The sequence below is a fragment of the Hyaena hyaena genome, unplaced genomic scaffold (genome assembly GCF_003009895.1).
Source record: "Hyaena hyaena isolate Hyena2069 unplaced genomic scaffold, ASM300989v1 scaffold_602, whole genome shotgun sequence".
Taxonomy (NCBI): Eukaryota; Metazoa; Chordata; class Mammalia; order Carnivora; family Hyaenidae; genus Hyaena; species Hyaena hyaena.
Window position 1 is genome coordinate 340,544 of NW_024081229.1, and position 16,127 is coordinate 356,670.

The 16,127-nt window shown below is 43.5% G+C and overlaps 1 protein-coding gene across 1 annotated transcript in view; it reads left to right on the top strand.

Moving 5' to 3' along the window:
* ATP12A (ATPase H+/K+ transporting non-gastric alpha2 subunit) overlaps positions 1-16,127 on the top strand; it is a 33,608-nt gene that overhangs the window by 12,495 nt on the left and 4,986 nt on the right. The window contains exons 8-18 of the mRNA XM_039256937.1: positions 1,395-1,598; positions 2,289-2,402; positions 3,352-3,486; positions 3,617-3,734; positions 3,987-4,255; positions 4,890-5,088; positions 5,237-5,346; positions 6,569-6,703; positions 10,696-10,888; positions 13,047-13,222; positions 13,932-14,068. Of these exons, the coding sequence (XP_039112868.1) occupies positions 1,395-1,598; positions 2,289-2,402; positions 3,352-3,486; positions 3,617-3,734; positions 3,987-4,255; positions 4,890-5,088; positions 5,237-5,346; positions 6,569-6,703; positions 10,696-10,888; positions 13,047-13,222; positions 13,932-14,068 (1,790 nt within the window). The remainder of the gene's footprint in view (positions 1-1,394; positions 1,599-2,288; positions 2,403-3,351; positions 3,487-3,616; positions 3,735-3,986; positions 4,256-4,889; positions 5,089-5,236; positions 5,347-6,568; positions 6,704-10,695; positions 10,889-13,046; positions 13,223-13,931; positions 14,069-16,127) is intronic.

Here is a 16,127-nt window from a genome sequence, read left to right on the forward strand (position 1 = left end):
AAAAAAAAAAAAAAAAAAAAAGAATCAGATTGGTTTTCAAAAGGCAATTCTGGTAGAAGATATATACAGATATAGATAGGTATGTAGGTTCTGGTAGGAGAGGGAGAGAGAGAGAGAGAGAGAGAAGCAATTCTGGTGGAAGATATATATAGATATCAGTAGGCAGGTAGGTAGGTAGATAGATTTTTTTTTTTTTTTTAAGTGGGAGATGGAAGGGTCTAGAAGAATGAGATAGTCACTCAGGAATATAAATGAGGAACCAAAACAGGGCAGCAGCAGTAAGATGGGAAAGGTAGGGGAGAGATTTGCTGGAGTTTTGGAACAAATCCCTGATCCCGGTTACCAAGGTAAAGAAGCAGGCGAGGGGGAGATTTGGTCAGGTGGTGGACAGGGCCACGGTGGGGGGCTGGGAGCCAAGAGATTAGAGGAGGCAGTAAGAAGGAGAAGGTGGTAAATTTTATTTGAATTATACTATAAGTTGGTGACTCCAAATCCAGTTATTCAGCAAATACATGAGCCTCTATTACAGAAGAAACAGTACAGCCTATAAAAGACACAAAAATGAGTAAGGATAGTCCTTAAACTATCCTTTAAGTAGCTTACAATGTATGAGGGAGAAAAAGTGATGACAAGACTTTCTCCACAGAGGATAGTTTGTGAGGAAAAAAGCCTTATGAATCACAGCATAGGATTTCAAGATGGTGGAGGGGCCTCTGTTTGCCTGTGGATGGCGGATGGCACGCTTACCAGGAAGGGCTTCTGGCAAGAAGTGACCACTCATGTGGGCCTCAGAGGTCGGTAGGACTTATAATACTTAAGATGCACGAGAACTTAGAACTTGGGGTGAGTCTATATATAGAAAAGCAGAAAGACACCAGACTTCAGGATGAACAATGATCGCAATAGAGAATATTTTCTGGATAGTTACTACATTGCCCTTAACCCTGGTGATTAGCTTTTATATTTCAGGTTACTTCTTAGCCAAGTTACGCCTATTTCTCCAAGTTTCTCCAAGAAACTAAAATGCCTTAGCAGAGCGTGTAGTGGCTCTAGCTGCCTGGTTCAGTCTAGTGCTACCATTTACCAGCTGGATGATTTAACCTCCATGTGCCCTAAATTCCACATCTGTAAAATGAGGATAATAATAGTACCTTCTTCAGAGGGTTATTTGGAAAAGTATATGAGCAACATATAGGCACATTGCCTGGCTGATAGCATTAACATCAGATATTCTTTTTAATAAGGTGAGGGTTGGGGGAGATGAGGCAGCATCTACTTTTCCCAGGTCCTCCTTGCTCATGGTAACTGTTACCCACAACCTGCAGAAAAAACGATGTCCAACCTCAGGGAAGATAAATGTCTAATTCCTATTTGTTTTTGCTTGGCTTTCTCAGGGTCTTTCCAGCACCCAGGCTGCTGCGCTCCTGGCTCAGAATGGTCCCAATGCCCTCACCCCTCCCAAAGAAACACCGGAGATCATCAAGTTTCTCAAGCAGATGGTGGGGGGGTTCTCCATCCTTCTGTGGGTAGGAGCCATCCTGTGCTGGATTGCATATGGGATCCAGTACTCCATGAATAAGTCCTCATCCCTAGACAATGTAAGGGGGTCTCCTTCCAGGGTTTGCTAAGCTAGTAATGGGAAAACAGTCATAAAGAAAGGCCGTTAGTAGGCAGAGTAGTGGCCTGGAATCAGGAGTCTATACTGATCACTCACCGTGCAGGTTTGGGAAAATCGAGAATTTTACCAGCTATAAAATAGAATTGTAGCTGGCTTTCTGATGTCTCAGGGGCAGCATGAGCATGAATTTTAAAGAGAGGGGGGCTCTATAAGTGTCTAAGGGAAAAAATATTATATCCATATGAAATATTTTGGGGTTCTCTCTCCTCATAGCTAACTGTCTCCCTTTAACATGGGGAACATCTACGCCTACTGATAGCTGAGTACCAAAACCAAAAAATTCTGTTGATCTGAAACGTCTAGAACAGGTGCATCCTAGAGACAGAAAGCAGATCAGTGGTTGCCAGGGCGGGGGTGGGAGTGGGCAATGACTGCCAGTGGGTACTGGTAGTCATGTTGGGGTCATGGAAATGTTCTAAAACTGGATTGTGGGCATTGTTGCAAAACTGTGTAAATTCATTAAAAATCAGAGTTGTGCACGTTAAGTGGATAAATCGTGTGGCCTAAAAATGCCACCAGAATACTACTGCTCTCCCATGGAGAGCTCTCGTCCCAGGACCTGACTCACTCCTGATGCCTGTGCTGATCGATGCTTCCCCTCCTTTCCCAGGTGTACTTGGGCTGCGTGCTTGCCTTGGTTGTTATTTTAACGGGGGTCTTCGCTTACTACCAAGAGGCAAAGAGCACCAACATCATGGCCACCTTCAACAAGATGATCCCGCAGGTGGGTAGCAGCCATCCTTCTCTGGTCTCCGCATGACCCCAGATGAGGAAGCATCAGTGAGGAGGAGCGTAGGGCCTCAGACAGAGAGCCTGTGCTCCACCGTTTGCTGTCTGAGAAATCTTCAGCAATCCCTCTGACGCCCCACTTCCCACAGAGTTTTAGATGATCAGGGAAGTAGGACACAGGAAAATGCTTAGTCGAAGTCATCACGTGACATCTCCTGTTACTGCTCATGAGCTTTGGTGGACTGTTCAAACAAAAGTAATTCAGGGGCTTGCAAGAGCGAGCTGCAGACGTTCAGCAGTGTTCCCTTGTAGCCAAAGAGGTCAGCCTGCGATTCTTCAGCTGTAACCATTTCTGCACCCTCTGGAGCCTCCCTGCACACTGCCCCAAACTGCTCTCAGTGAGGGAGGCCCGCTGCTCCTGTATTCCCACAGGAGCCCATGTTGGTGTCCTCTAGGGAGACCACACACCCTGCCCACACAGTGGGAAAGCCACGCTGCCCTGGCCCACAGAACTGCCAGCTGGAGAGCGTTCTGGATGGAATCGTCTAAGAAGTGGGAGATCTGCCTCCCCCGCCATTAAAGTTTTCCTCACCTGAGCAAGATTGTTAAACCTTTGACTCAGCCTTCAGGGCCCTCCCTGCACATCCCAGCCAAGATCACTCAATCTTAATTGTCCCTCTTTCTGTCATGCCCAGGGCTGTCACTTGGTTATATCTGCCCACAGCAGCATATCCTGGTTCCAAGAACATCTCTAAGAGTTCCTCCTCAAGAAAATAGAGATCTTCGTATATTCGTTCCCCCAAGTACAAGCCTTTTGTTTCATTTTTGCCATTCTGAGAGCTGTGGTTGTAGGACCTCGGTTCCTGAGATGCAGGAAGGTGCAGATGGAGGACAATTGGCGTCATGCCAGGACCTGGGTCCTCTGCCACTGTTTTCTTTTGCAGCAAGCTCTTGTCATTCGAGATTCAGAGAAGAAGACAGTCCCTGCAGAGCAACTAGTGGTGGGGGACATAGTGGAGATTAAGGGAGGAGACCGGATCCCTGCAGACATCAGGTTGTTGTCTGTTCAGGGCTGTAAGGTAAGCATCACAGGGCACCCCGACGATCACACTCACAACTAGCTACCATTCTGCTGTCTTTCCAGCTCTCAGTGTAACTGGGCCAGGAAGAGGATGCCTAGTCTTGAACTTTTTTCAAAATTTCTTCTAGGTAGATAATTCATCTCTCACTGGGGAATCTGAGCCCCAGGCCCGCTCCTCCGAGTTTACCCATGACAACGCCCTGGAAACAAAGAACATCGGCTTCTATTCTACAACCTGCCTGGAGGGTAAGTCCATCTGGCTCTCAGGACCACATGCCCCACCCATATCACTTTTCCCCCTTGGGTTTTATGCTTTTGTCTCTTTACCACCTCTTGCTACAAAGCTTTTCCAAGAGAAAACAAGGAGCTGAAAAGCTCAGAGAACTTTGTAATGTCGTGTGCTGACTGATCGTGTAAGCCAGCAGAGAGAGGACTGTGAGCAGGCTGCGGTCCCCTCATGCTGAGGACCCTAGAATAAAATGTCTACCTCACCTGTAGGCACAGCGAGTGGCATGGTCATCAACACGGGCGACCGCACCGTCATTGGTCAGATTGCCTCACTGGCTTCAGGAGTTGGAAATGAGAAGACACCCATTGCCATTGAGATCGAGCACTTTGTTCATATTGTGGGAGGAGTGGCCATCTCCATTGGCATCCTTTTCTTCATCATCGCAGTGTCCCTGAAGTATCACGTCCTGGACTCCATCATCTTCCTCATTGGCATCATTGTGGCCAATGTGCCCGAGGGTCTCCTGGCCACTGTCACTGTGAGTCCATGCTGCAAGGTGGCCTGTCCCCTGACCCTGTTGACACATAGCATCCTGCTGTGCTGTGTGAGCACCCACCATGCTCTGCGAGTCTCCTCCATCTGCAGAGCCACACTCCCTCCCTGTCCGAGACACCATGAGACATTCTGAATAGACTGTTTCTTAGAGAGACAAAAGGAATTGTGATATTGTTAACATTTGAATGCAGTGTCCTAGAAAACTTTATGTTTTCCTTTTCAGGCGATCTATCTGCAAATTGCATATATTATCTTTCTCCTTAAGATCTAGATAAGACAAACTCAAACTACCGCTTACAGATTTTCAGGAAGCCTGGTGCCTTCTCTCTACATTTTCACATTTCTTAAAAAGAAAAAAGAATCCCTGCCAATTTCTATAACTGAGGAACTTAGGCACATTGTTTACCTCCTAGGTTTAATAAAAGGATTGTGGCATATAGGTCTTTATGTGGTTTATCAGCTACTGGGTCAGCTTTGCTGCATCTGTAACTATACCTCTGTTCTGAAATTAGTTCAGCTCCAGCTGCTTCCATGTTATAGAGCCTAAGTTCAAAATGATGATTTTTCTCAAAGCTTCTCTCTCTCTCTCTTTCTCTCTCTCTCTCTCTCTCGTTCAGGTGACTCTGTCACTGACAGCTAAACGGATGGCCAAGAAGAACTGCCTGGTGAAGAACCTGGAGGCAGTGGAGACCCTTGGCTCCACCTCTATCATTTGCTCAGACAAGACTGGGACTCTGACCCAGAACAGGATGACCGTGGCCCATCTGTGGTTCGACAATCAGATCTTCATAGCTGACACCAGTGAAGACCATTCAAGTAAGTCTTCTGGAACATTCGGTGTGGCCTGAAGCTGTGGACTTGAGCAGAGGAGGCCAAGTGGAATGTGGTTGCAGTCTCGGAGAATTGTTTGAATAGCATGGATATCAGGCCTAGCACCCACAGTATCCACTGTTTTGTTTTCTAGACCAAGTCTTTGATCAAAGCTCTGGAACCTGGGCCTCCTTATCAAAGATAATAACATTGTGTAACAGAGCTGAGTTCAGACCGGGACAGGAAAATGTTCCCATCATGAAGGTAAAGCTTCAACATCACTCAGTCTTAAATCACAGCCAGTTTGAAGTCACTTTCTCCATTCTGATTTGGTGCTTGATTTAAATCTCTCCAACCGTGTAAAGTTTGTACTAGTAAGACCAAGTCTGACTCACAAGACCTGTAGAAAAATTTCTTCACTCTAAGTAGCTTTGAGAAATCACAGCAATGTCTCAACATCCTCAGAACATTGATTTGGTCTTCTGAAAATTCTGTCTCATTCCTGAAAATGAATGTGCCTTTAAGGTACCATCTTTAAGTAGATGTAATTAAAGTTTATTTATTATATAAATACCATTCACTGAAGTTTAGAGGATAATTGGATGGAAATAGAAGGACTGACCTTAGAACATATTCCTCTTGGCAGAAGATGGGGTTCTCAGGGGCCCTGAATGTTGGAATATACAAAACGAGCTTCTCTCTCCCCCTCCTTCCTTCCCTTCCCCCTCTCTCCTCTCCCCTTCTGCTTTTCCCTCTCAGTGAGTTGATCTGACTTGTTTGTTTGCCATCTGTTTCCTTCATTGACTTTTGTTTTTTCTTATGCTTTTTATTTGGTTGGTTTTCTTTCTCCACCAGACAGCTCATCAATTCTCTTCTTGGCCAATCACTTCTCTGTCCGTATCTTTCCAATCCTCATCTCCAATTCTGATTTCTCACCCAAACTCCATGGACTTCCAGTTAGCTGTGTGTTTCCATTCAAAAGTTTTGCCATGTTAGACTCTCAACAAATTATACTTGTTACCTTCCACATGTGCCCAACCTGACTCTAAATCACACTCTTGTCCCAAATTTCCTATGACATAACTATTTTACTTGTCATTCAGGTCAAAACTTTTGGAAGTCATCTTTAACTTTCTTCGTTCCTAATATCTAGTGAATCACCAAGGCCTATTATTCTTGCTTCAAAAATATCTATAATTTTACATTTCTATTGTCACTAGTATCTTGCATTTAATTAATTATACCAACCTCTTAATTAGCCCCCATGATTCCAGTTTATCCCTTCTCCAAGTCTTTCTTGCTCTGTTTTGAACTCCCCTAATGCCAGTAGGCAGCACCATTCAGTTTAACACTTTTTCCACGGCTAATTGTGGTGTAATCATTTGTTAGATGGAAAGCTTAACTAGGCTCTATGCTGGCTCATGAAATGTAATCACAAAAGAACCAAATTGTGTGCTACAAATATTTGTTATCTCTTAATTCTCAGAGAGTTGTTGTTGGAGATGCCTCAGAAACTGCTCTTTTGAAGTTCTCAGAGGTCATTTTGGGTGATGTGATGGAAATTAGAAAAAGAAACCACAAAGTAGCTGAAATCCCTTTTAACTCAACCAACAAATTTCAGGTGAGTTTTTCCTCACAACTGAATCTTTGTCATTACTAGAATAGCATTTCTACCTGTAAGTATCTTTTGGTTAGTATATATTGTGGATGATATTTGAATTCAAAAATAGCCCTCAGGGATGCAGGGCTTGGGCATCCAGTAAGCCCAGAACAGGTTTCCCTTGCCAGCCTCTTTCCTTTACTGGAAAGTAGGTAGAGAAGACAGAAAAGTGGAGATCTTGTCAAGGCCTGGCTGTTCCTGTGAATGATTTATGTTATACACACACACACACACACACACACACACACACACACACACACTTCCATCTGGCCCACCCCTACCCCCACCAGGTAACTTTTGCACAAGTGAGGGGCAAAAGCCACATCCCAAAGGATAAATGAAAGGTGAGGGAATGGCGATAAGTAAAATTTACTGCGCCCTTAGTTTATGTCCAGCACTTTACATACATTCTCAGTTAATCCTCACAATAAACCTGAAGTTGGGCTAATTAATCTCCATTTCTAGGTGAGAAAACAGGCCCTTAGAAAATGTTGATATAGGAAGAATGAGCAAACGAAAGAAAGAAAGAAAGAAAGAAAGAAAGAAAGAAAGAAAGAAAGAGGAAGGGAGGAAGAAAAAAAACAAAGAAAGAAAAGAAAAAGAAAATATGTCAATGCTTGCAGAGTTACCCAAGCATTTGAGTGGCACAGCCAATTTTCACACATCTCTTAAACTCCCAAGGCCATGTTTTTTCTACCACAACACAAAGGCAGAACAGTTTAGTTCGGGCCATGTGAGTAAGCCTTGCCTTTTGTGAAGACCAATGAACAGTCTTCTCAGATGACTATTACCAGCCATGTTGATTTCTAATTCTGCCCCATAAGCAGTTGACAGGGATCTCCTTTCTACCCATTGCTCAGGAAGAAAATGGCCATCCTTTCCTAGCTGTGTTCCCTCATTCTAGGCTGGCCAATAACCAACTAGCTCCATCATCCTCATGGTGGGGCAAATGACAATATGTAGCCCAGTTACTGCTGCAAGTGGGACTTCCCATAGACTCCAAAGCTGAGAGCAGGGCGTCATGACTTGGTCTTTGTATAACAGGAAAGTATATAAATAAGAAAACCATGTCAGTGTAAACGTTTCTGGTATTTACCTACACATTTTGTTTGGATAGCGTTTACAATTGGGAAATAACTGTGTTGCAAACCTCTTTGTGAATAACAAGCCAATGAAGAATTGTAGTTAGCCAAATAGATCACTAAAAAATATATGAAGTAAAATACTAAAGCCAGGAAGTTAGATCTCTTACTCAGAACATTGAAAATAGAATGAGTAACAATCCTAAAATAACAATAGTAATGATAGGTATTATATACTAATTTCTACATGCATTGAATCACATAACTCTATAAGGTAGGGAATGAGGAAACTGAGATACAGAGCATTATCACACAGCTAGTAAGGGCCAGAGCCAGGATTCAGACAGACCCAAGGGAGTTCATGCTCTTAAGGTGTAGATTGAATGTCTTCTAATTCAGGAGCAAGACTCAGAATCCTACCGGGGCTCCCATCTACTCCAGTAAAGACTTTCCTAACCATGTAAGAAATGAGAAAAAACAGGTTCCATGAGGCCTCATGTACTAAATGTTGAGGGAGAAAGTGGGGGAACTACCCAGAGTTGGAAGTAGAAAGGAGGTCCTATGTGGACTCCCGCAGAAGAGGTCAAAGAACCTCTTTGGGTGCTGTTAGTGCCATTTGATATCTACACGTGAGCAACACTCAACCCCAAGCAAAGAGCCTTAGATGTCATGACCGTGGAAAGGTATCTGGGGTATCATTCAACCAAAGGAAATAAAGTAGAATATCTATGTCTTATTGATTTAAAATAGCAATTTCCCAAATTGAGACTGGTCCATAAAAATATTTCCAATGGTTTATGGCAAACTGGTGAAAATTACAACAATATTTTATAAAGTTTTATATAAAGATGAATGTATTTAATTTAAAAGATTATCCTTTATATGCTGCCTGATTAAGGCAGGGACTCTAGTAGCCTGAATTCAAATCCCAGTTCAACCGACTATTAGGGTGTGACCTTGCACATGCCACTTAACCTCTCTGCACCTCAGTTTCCTCCCTTGTAAAAGGTGGTAATTATCGTGCCCACAGCCTTAGGGTAGTTTTGAGAATTAAATGAGTCAATTTGTGAAGCACTTAGAACAGTACACACTACAAAATTGTTTGTTATTACCCCTTTTGTTTTCAAAGTTTATTTATTGATTTTGAGAGAAAGAGCATGTGTGAGTGGGGGTGGGGAAGAGAGAGAGAGAGAGAGAGAGAGAGAGGGAATCTCAAGCAGGTTCTGGCTGTCAGCACTGAGCCTGCTCAGGGCTTCATCTCACAAACCGTGATATCATGACCTGAACTGAAATCAAGAGTCTCTGCTTGGGGCGCCTGGGTGGCTTAGTCGGTTAAGCGTCCGACTTTCACTTAGGTCATGATCTCGCGGTTCGTGGGTTCGAGCCCCGCGTCGGGCTCTGTGCTGACTGCCAGCTCAGAGCCTGGAGCTGTTTCAGAGTCTGTGACTCCCTCTCTCTCTGACCCTCCCCTGCTCACGCTGTCTCTCTCTCTCTCTCCCCTAGAAATAAATAAAACATTAAAAAAAAAAAAAAAGAGTCTCTGCTTAACCGGCTGAGCCACCTCATACCCCTATTATTCCTACTTTTTAAGTGTTAAAATACCCTATCTTTCAGAAAATGATAGTGGTAATAAATGGGAGGTTTTAGTTTGGCTTTGGGTTTGGTTTTGGTTAGTTGGTTTTTTTAATATGTTTACTTGCTCATTATAAAAACAACCTTATATTTGCCCCCTACTTTCTTTCTTTTTTAATGTTTTATTTATTTCAGAAAGAGAGAGAGACAGCGTGAGCAGGGGAGGGTCAGAGAGAGAGGGAGACACAGAATCTGAGCACAGGCTCCAGGCTTCTGAGCTGTCAGCACAGAGCCCGACACGGGGCTTGAACCCATGAACTGTGAGATTGTGACCTGAGCCATAGTCAGACGCTTAACCGACTGAGCCACACAGGCGCCCCTCTACTTTCTTTTTTTATTGTGCCCCTCTCTGATATGCAGACGGCTAAGAACTACTGATTTAGAATTAATGATTAGACCCAAAATGGCAGATTTTTTTTAGTAACTTACTTATTCTCTTTCAAACACTCCAGCTTACTGAGTTTCCTTTCAAAAGTTTAGAAGAGTACTTGCTTTATATTAACAGCTTACATAAGACTTAGCCATTTTATGATCGTTTATAAGTTTTTTCAGATTTCTTCTGATGATCTTATTAGGATGAATCTGGAAGTAGAATGAGTAGGTGAGAGGATGTTGATGTTAAAATTGTGGTACCTACTACTTACCTCCTGAAAGCCTGTGAGAGTGCCCACTTCCTCCACCCCTAGCATCATCCTTCATGTCCAGGCAGTAAAACTGGATTGGTTTGGAGATGAAGGAATTCCCACTCCCCGTACCCCTGCCTGAGCTCAGAATAGCTTGGGTATGAAAGGCTGCTGCTCACAATAAGGAGGTAGAGACAGGGGGTGGGACAAGGTGGCCAAGGTCCTCTGACCCCCACAGACATCCCAGGAGATCTGGTTCAAGACAGAGACTTCATGGGCTAACAGCGACATCTGGCCTGCCTAAAACAACCAGTTTCTTTTTGAAAGACCAGCTCCACTTAGTGTGGATTCAAACTCAGGGTGCCCCTCTGAGCTGGGACCAAGTCTAGATCTCTGTGTATTATTTGACCACAAAATTTAAAAAGGGTAGAACATACCTATAGCGAATACTCCTTTTTTTGTCAAGGATAAGTACCCAGTGAGAGAAAGGATGTCTTTAATCTTCTTGTCATGTTGCTAATTAAGAGATCTGTCCACTCCAGGCCCTTATTAGTAAAGATAGCATCATTATTCAATGGCAGGCTGTACCTGATATGCTCAATTCCTTCCTTCCCAGCTCTCCATACACAAGACAGATGACCCCAATGACAAGCGCTTCCTCATGGTGATGAAAGGAGCCCCTGAGAGGATCTTAGAGAAGTGCAGCACCATCGTGGTCAATGGCCAGGAGCAGCCTCTGGACGAGAGCACAGCTGAGGCCTTCCACACCGCGTACATGGAGCTGGGAGGTCTGGGGGAGCGTGTGCTAGGTGAGCTCTTGGGAGCAGAACCCTTGTCCGTCACTGTTGGGTGTGAGGCTCTATGCCAGGTCAGGGCACAGGAGGAGACAGGCTTATTGTCCAGCAGAGTAGCTGTGGCACCTACATGAACCATAGAAAGAACATGGCAAACAAACATGTATGAGAATACTGTATGATAGTACTGAGGGGGGTGAGGTTGCTTCCGGATAAGGGAAATCTGGGAAGATTTTATGGAAGGAGTTGCATTTTAAACTCAGCCTTGCATGACAGTATTTGAAGGGAGGTGGCGAAAAGTCACAGGAGAGGGAACAACAGAGGCGAAAGCGCGGTTAAAATGGATGTGTCTGTGCACGCGTTGTGCGTGAGCCAGTGTGTTGATCGTCGCAGGTGAGTGAGATGACATAGTCCCAGGACATGGGCTGGAAAGACTGATTGGAGGGCATGATATGGAGTGCCTTACGTGGGTGAGGAACTGGGCTTTCATTTCACAGCCAGGGAGAGCCACTAAACGCTTTGCAGCAAGTGAACTGATCAGAATTACAGTGTTTTCTAGAGGATAATCCTTGGCAGCAGCAGGGAGAAGAGAGGTTGCTCAGGAGGAGGTTTCTCCCTCATTCAGGTGAAAGAGGGCGGGAATTTGATCCGAGGCAATAGGAATGTTCAGGAGGGTCAGACACAAGAGACTTCGCAACGAGTTAGAGGAGAAAATTAAGTTTAAAATAATGTTGAAGTGTCTCACTTGCTTATTAGGGAGAAAATACTGCCAGTTACAGAGGCAGGGGATGTTAGAGGCGGAAGGAACCACAGACATAACAGCCACTGGGGCAGGAGCCTACTGGTGGTAACTTAAGTGGCATAGTAGGGTACGTTCTTCATGAGAATCCTGGGTTGATGGAATGTCACCTGTACACCACAGAATATGAATTTAAGGTAACAGAAGTTCACGGTTGATGATAAGGCTCATTGAACATCATAAAATTTCTTGCCAATAGAGATGGAATCTGTGGAATGTGTGTTTCTAAAGGATATTTGAGCTTGTAAAGCAAATGAAGTAATTAAATGAGATAATAATGCTTTAAGCATGCCTTAAATAACCCACGGCACCAGGTAGTGTTTTCAATGCCAGTTTGATACCTATCTGACCAGAGTCACTCTAGGAACCTTGTGTTTGACCTCTCAAACTCTGTGCTTTACTAAAACGTGTAAGGCAAGGGGGCATGCTGAAAATACATTTGGTGTAAAAGCTGATGAGAAAGTCACACGACCTTGGACGTCCCACCAGACACAGGAATCTTTTCTGCTTCAGCTCATGAGAGGCAGATGCCTTCTGAGTAACGAAAGGGTCTCCATTCCGAATGGCCTTTCTCTCACACTCACCTTGATTAGAGATGGAGCTTCATACCATTCTCCTGACACCCCAGGTTCTTTCCCCAGTTTGTGCGGTGGCACATGCTGTTTCTCTGCCTAAAATGGCCTTCTTGTCCCCAAATCTCCCTTCTCTCCCTGGAAAACATCTAACTCCTCTTTCAGGAATCAGCTCACTTGTGACCTACTTGGGGAAGGCTTTCCTGATTCCGCAGGTGACTCTACTCTGTAACACTCACTCTACTGTTTTATGCTTTATCTCTTTATGTCTCTGTCTCCACACTAAACTGAGGTATCTTCACAAGCAGAGGCTGACCCTCTTGGTTTCTTTTTTTTTTTTTTTTTTAAATGTTTTATTTATTTCTGAGAGAGAGAGAGAGAGAGAGAGCAAGAGCAGAGGAGGGTCAGAGAGAGAGGGAGACACAGAATCTGAAACAGGCTCCAGGCTCTGAGCTGGCAGTCAGCACAGAGCCCGATGTGGGGCTCGAACCCACGAACCGTGAGATCATGACCTGAGCCGAAGTCAGATGCTTAACCGACTGAGCCACTCAGGCGCCCTGACCCTCTTGGTTTCTATATCCCTAGAACCTAACAGAGAATCCAGTGGGCACGCAGTAAATTACTTTTGAATGAAATATGTCCTTCCTAATTACAGCATGAGTTATAGAATTGAAAGAATGAAACAATTCTGGTATCCACTCAAGTATTAGTAACATAGTAAAAGTGTATGAAAATGTTCTTCTTTTCCTTTTATTGTTTCTTATCCTAATTTCACTGACTCTCAAATTCATGTGCATTCCAGGTTTCTGTCATCTCTATCTGCCAGCAGACGAGTTTCCAGAATCTTATTCATTTGATGTGGACGCCATGAACTTTCCCACGTCCAACTTGTGCTTTGTGGGGCTCTTATCAATGATTGATCCCCCCCGGTCCACTGTCCCTGATGCAGTCACCAAATGCCGGAGTGCAGGGATCAAGGTGGGAGTTACTGTCCTGACTTAAGAAGTCCTCCCTTCGTGTTGCATACTTCTCTAAGAGTGTTTGTCATAGGAGGTAGTCAGTGTTCAAGTCTCAGGTAAATATCCCCACCCCCTTTGTGTCTCTACTGTCACTCTACTAAGATTCTAGTCACTGTCCAATAAAGGTAAAATGATTGTGTGTATGTGGAACCACAATAGTAACTGCAGTGAGAAAGCCATGAATTGACTATATCTTTCTTGCCCTATACTATGATAGACCATAAAAGGTTTTATTACTTAGTCTGTAGGTTCAGCCTCCAAAATCCATTTGTCTTCATGGTATCAGAAACCAAATGTTAATTCCATTGCCATGTTAATAACAGGAGTGTTGAAGCAACATGAGGCAGTCTCAGGTAGATATCCACCAGCCCTTTCACAAATAAAGTAACTAAAGTAACTGTTTCACAAGTAAAGTAAATAAAGGTCTTCCTCTAATGTCAGACGAGGAAATGTAAGAAGATCAGAAGCAAGGATAGATCCAAGAGATCAGTGTGTTCTTCAGACAGTTTTGTCTTTGATCTGAAGAACAAGAACTAGCCATAAGGGCAAACCACAATAATCACTAATCACATTCTACCAAGTCATGGTAGAATGGGTGATGTTGAACTTTCCCTAGTCTCGCCATCTGAGTTTCTCATTATTCACATGCCTTTCTCATTGTGTTTTAGGTTATTATGGTTACAGGTGATCATCCAATCACAGCCAAAGCTATTGCCAAAAGTGTGGGTATTATTTCAGCCAACAGTGAGACAGTGGAAGATATTGCAAAACGCCTCCACATTGCTGTGGAGCAAGTTAACAAACGGTAAGCACAGAACCAATGTAGCAGAAACATTCTTATTCAAGGTCTTATCCTTGTTGGCTCTAAAGAGCTCTGCTATTTGGAGCAAATCCCCTTTTTGCCAGACATTCTCTCAGGATAATGCTAGGCTGTATTAGTACCATGAAAATGACCCATTATGTACTCCCTGTATGAAATTTAAAAAACCTGATGGAGTAGATTGGAAAACTCCAGTGCCAAATTTAGAGTGAGAAAAACTGAAACAAAATTTATATGAAATTACTTGCTGTTGATCCAGTTGTTTAATCAGGACTATTAAGACCCCTCTGTGTTTGGTGCACTCCCCTAGGGCTCATTTTGAGTATTTATTCACTTACTTTATAATGTGAGGCTATGTGAACACACACCTCTTTTCTTTTTTTATTTGACAGTAAATAGAATGAAAGCTTCCTGAGGAAAGATTCGGTTTTCCCTGTGTCTCCTAATTCTTGTAATCATGTCCATCCTTCAGTCCACTCTTCCATCCATTCACTCACGTATTAACTTTCAACAACTAATTGTTGAGTGCCAGCAAGTACCAGGCACTGTGCTAGACACTGGGACTGCAGCAGCCAAGAGTCTAGACACTATCCCTGCCCTTGGGGAGCTTTCCGTCTAGGCAGAGGGACAGAAAAATAAGAACAAATGGTGACGTGATAAGGACAGTGAAGGAGACACACAGGGGACAAGGGTACTAGCGAGGGAAGAGAGTCACCTGGACTGTTGATAATTCAAGTGATCAAAGGCTCCAAAGTCTTAGTGTAAAAATAATGTCATTGGCTTTATTTCACACATGTCAGGGGAAAGGGAGAGACCAACGAACCTCCTCTAGTTAACCCAAGCATTTATGCCTTTTAGAATCCCACGCTGTCAGGTAACAAGTTATTACCTGGGCAACAAAATACCAGTTAAGACAACCCAACAGAATCATAGCCTCCGGGCACAACAGTATCTGAAGTCTCAGTATCTTCCAGTGCTCTTTTGTATAAACAACATTCATCTACAAAAACTTTTTGGAGCTTTTGTTTGTTTGTTTTGTTTTTAAAAGTAATAGCATTACACATTTTCATGCAACTCACTACACTGAATAGGAGATGGGATGGATACTTGGGTGCATATTTTCAGTTACTCACTTTATCAACTGTAGCTTCGTAATCAGATAATAATTATACTTTTCAGCTGTGAGGAAAAAGGACACGCCCTTTTCTTATCTTACTTTTATATATATATATATATATATATATATACATATATATATATATATATTTTTTTTTTACCAGAACATAGAAACACGGGTATTTTGAGTCAAGTGCTAGAACTCTAGTATTTAACACCGACAGAAAAACACAGACCTAAAAATGCTCAAAACACACAAATGTAAAGAAAAAGGCATACAGTGTTTCTTACATAGAATGTATAAGCTAAGATTTGAAGGCGAAAATGTGGAGTGTTAGCCAGGGAAGCTGAGGTGAGAGAAGCCCATTCCCGGCAAAGGCAGAAGGATCTGTGAAGGCCTGAGGGCAGTGGAGGCTGTGCAGGTATGGAGGGCTGGAGCTGGGAGGTCCAGCGGGCTGCAGGGGAGAGCCAGCCAGAGGGGAGGTGACGCGAGACAGCACAGGCTGCGCCTGGCCTTGCAGACCAGGCTAGGGACTCAGGGGTCTGGTCTAAGTGCAGTGGAAAGCCTCTGATATGTTTTTAGCATGGAACACTGCAATCAGATCTGTGTAATTGATTATACTTTCTAGAACCTTACTTTAATTGGCAGCAGATAGTAGTTGTCCTCAAAGAAGACCTCAATAAATTGTTCTCCCTACAGAGCTCATTACAAAGTAGACACTATAAATCTGAAATAAACAACAAAGAATTGTTACCCTTGTGTTTCAGAAAAAGCTGAATTCTAGGACTCAAAACATGCGAACAGGAAGTTACACTGCCCCAGGAATGTTTCCACCCATTCTTACAGGCAAAAGGCTTATTCCTATTGTTGTGTGATACCAGGAAATGGCCTTAGTTTTTAGCCTCAGTTTACTGTCTTGAAATGGAG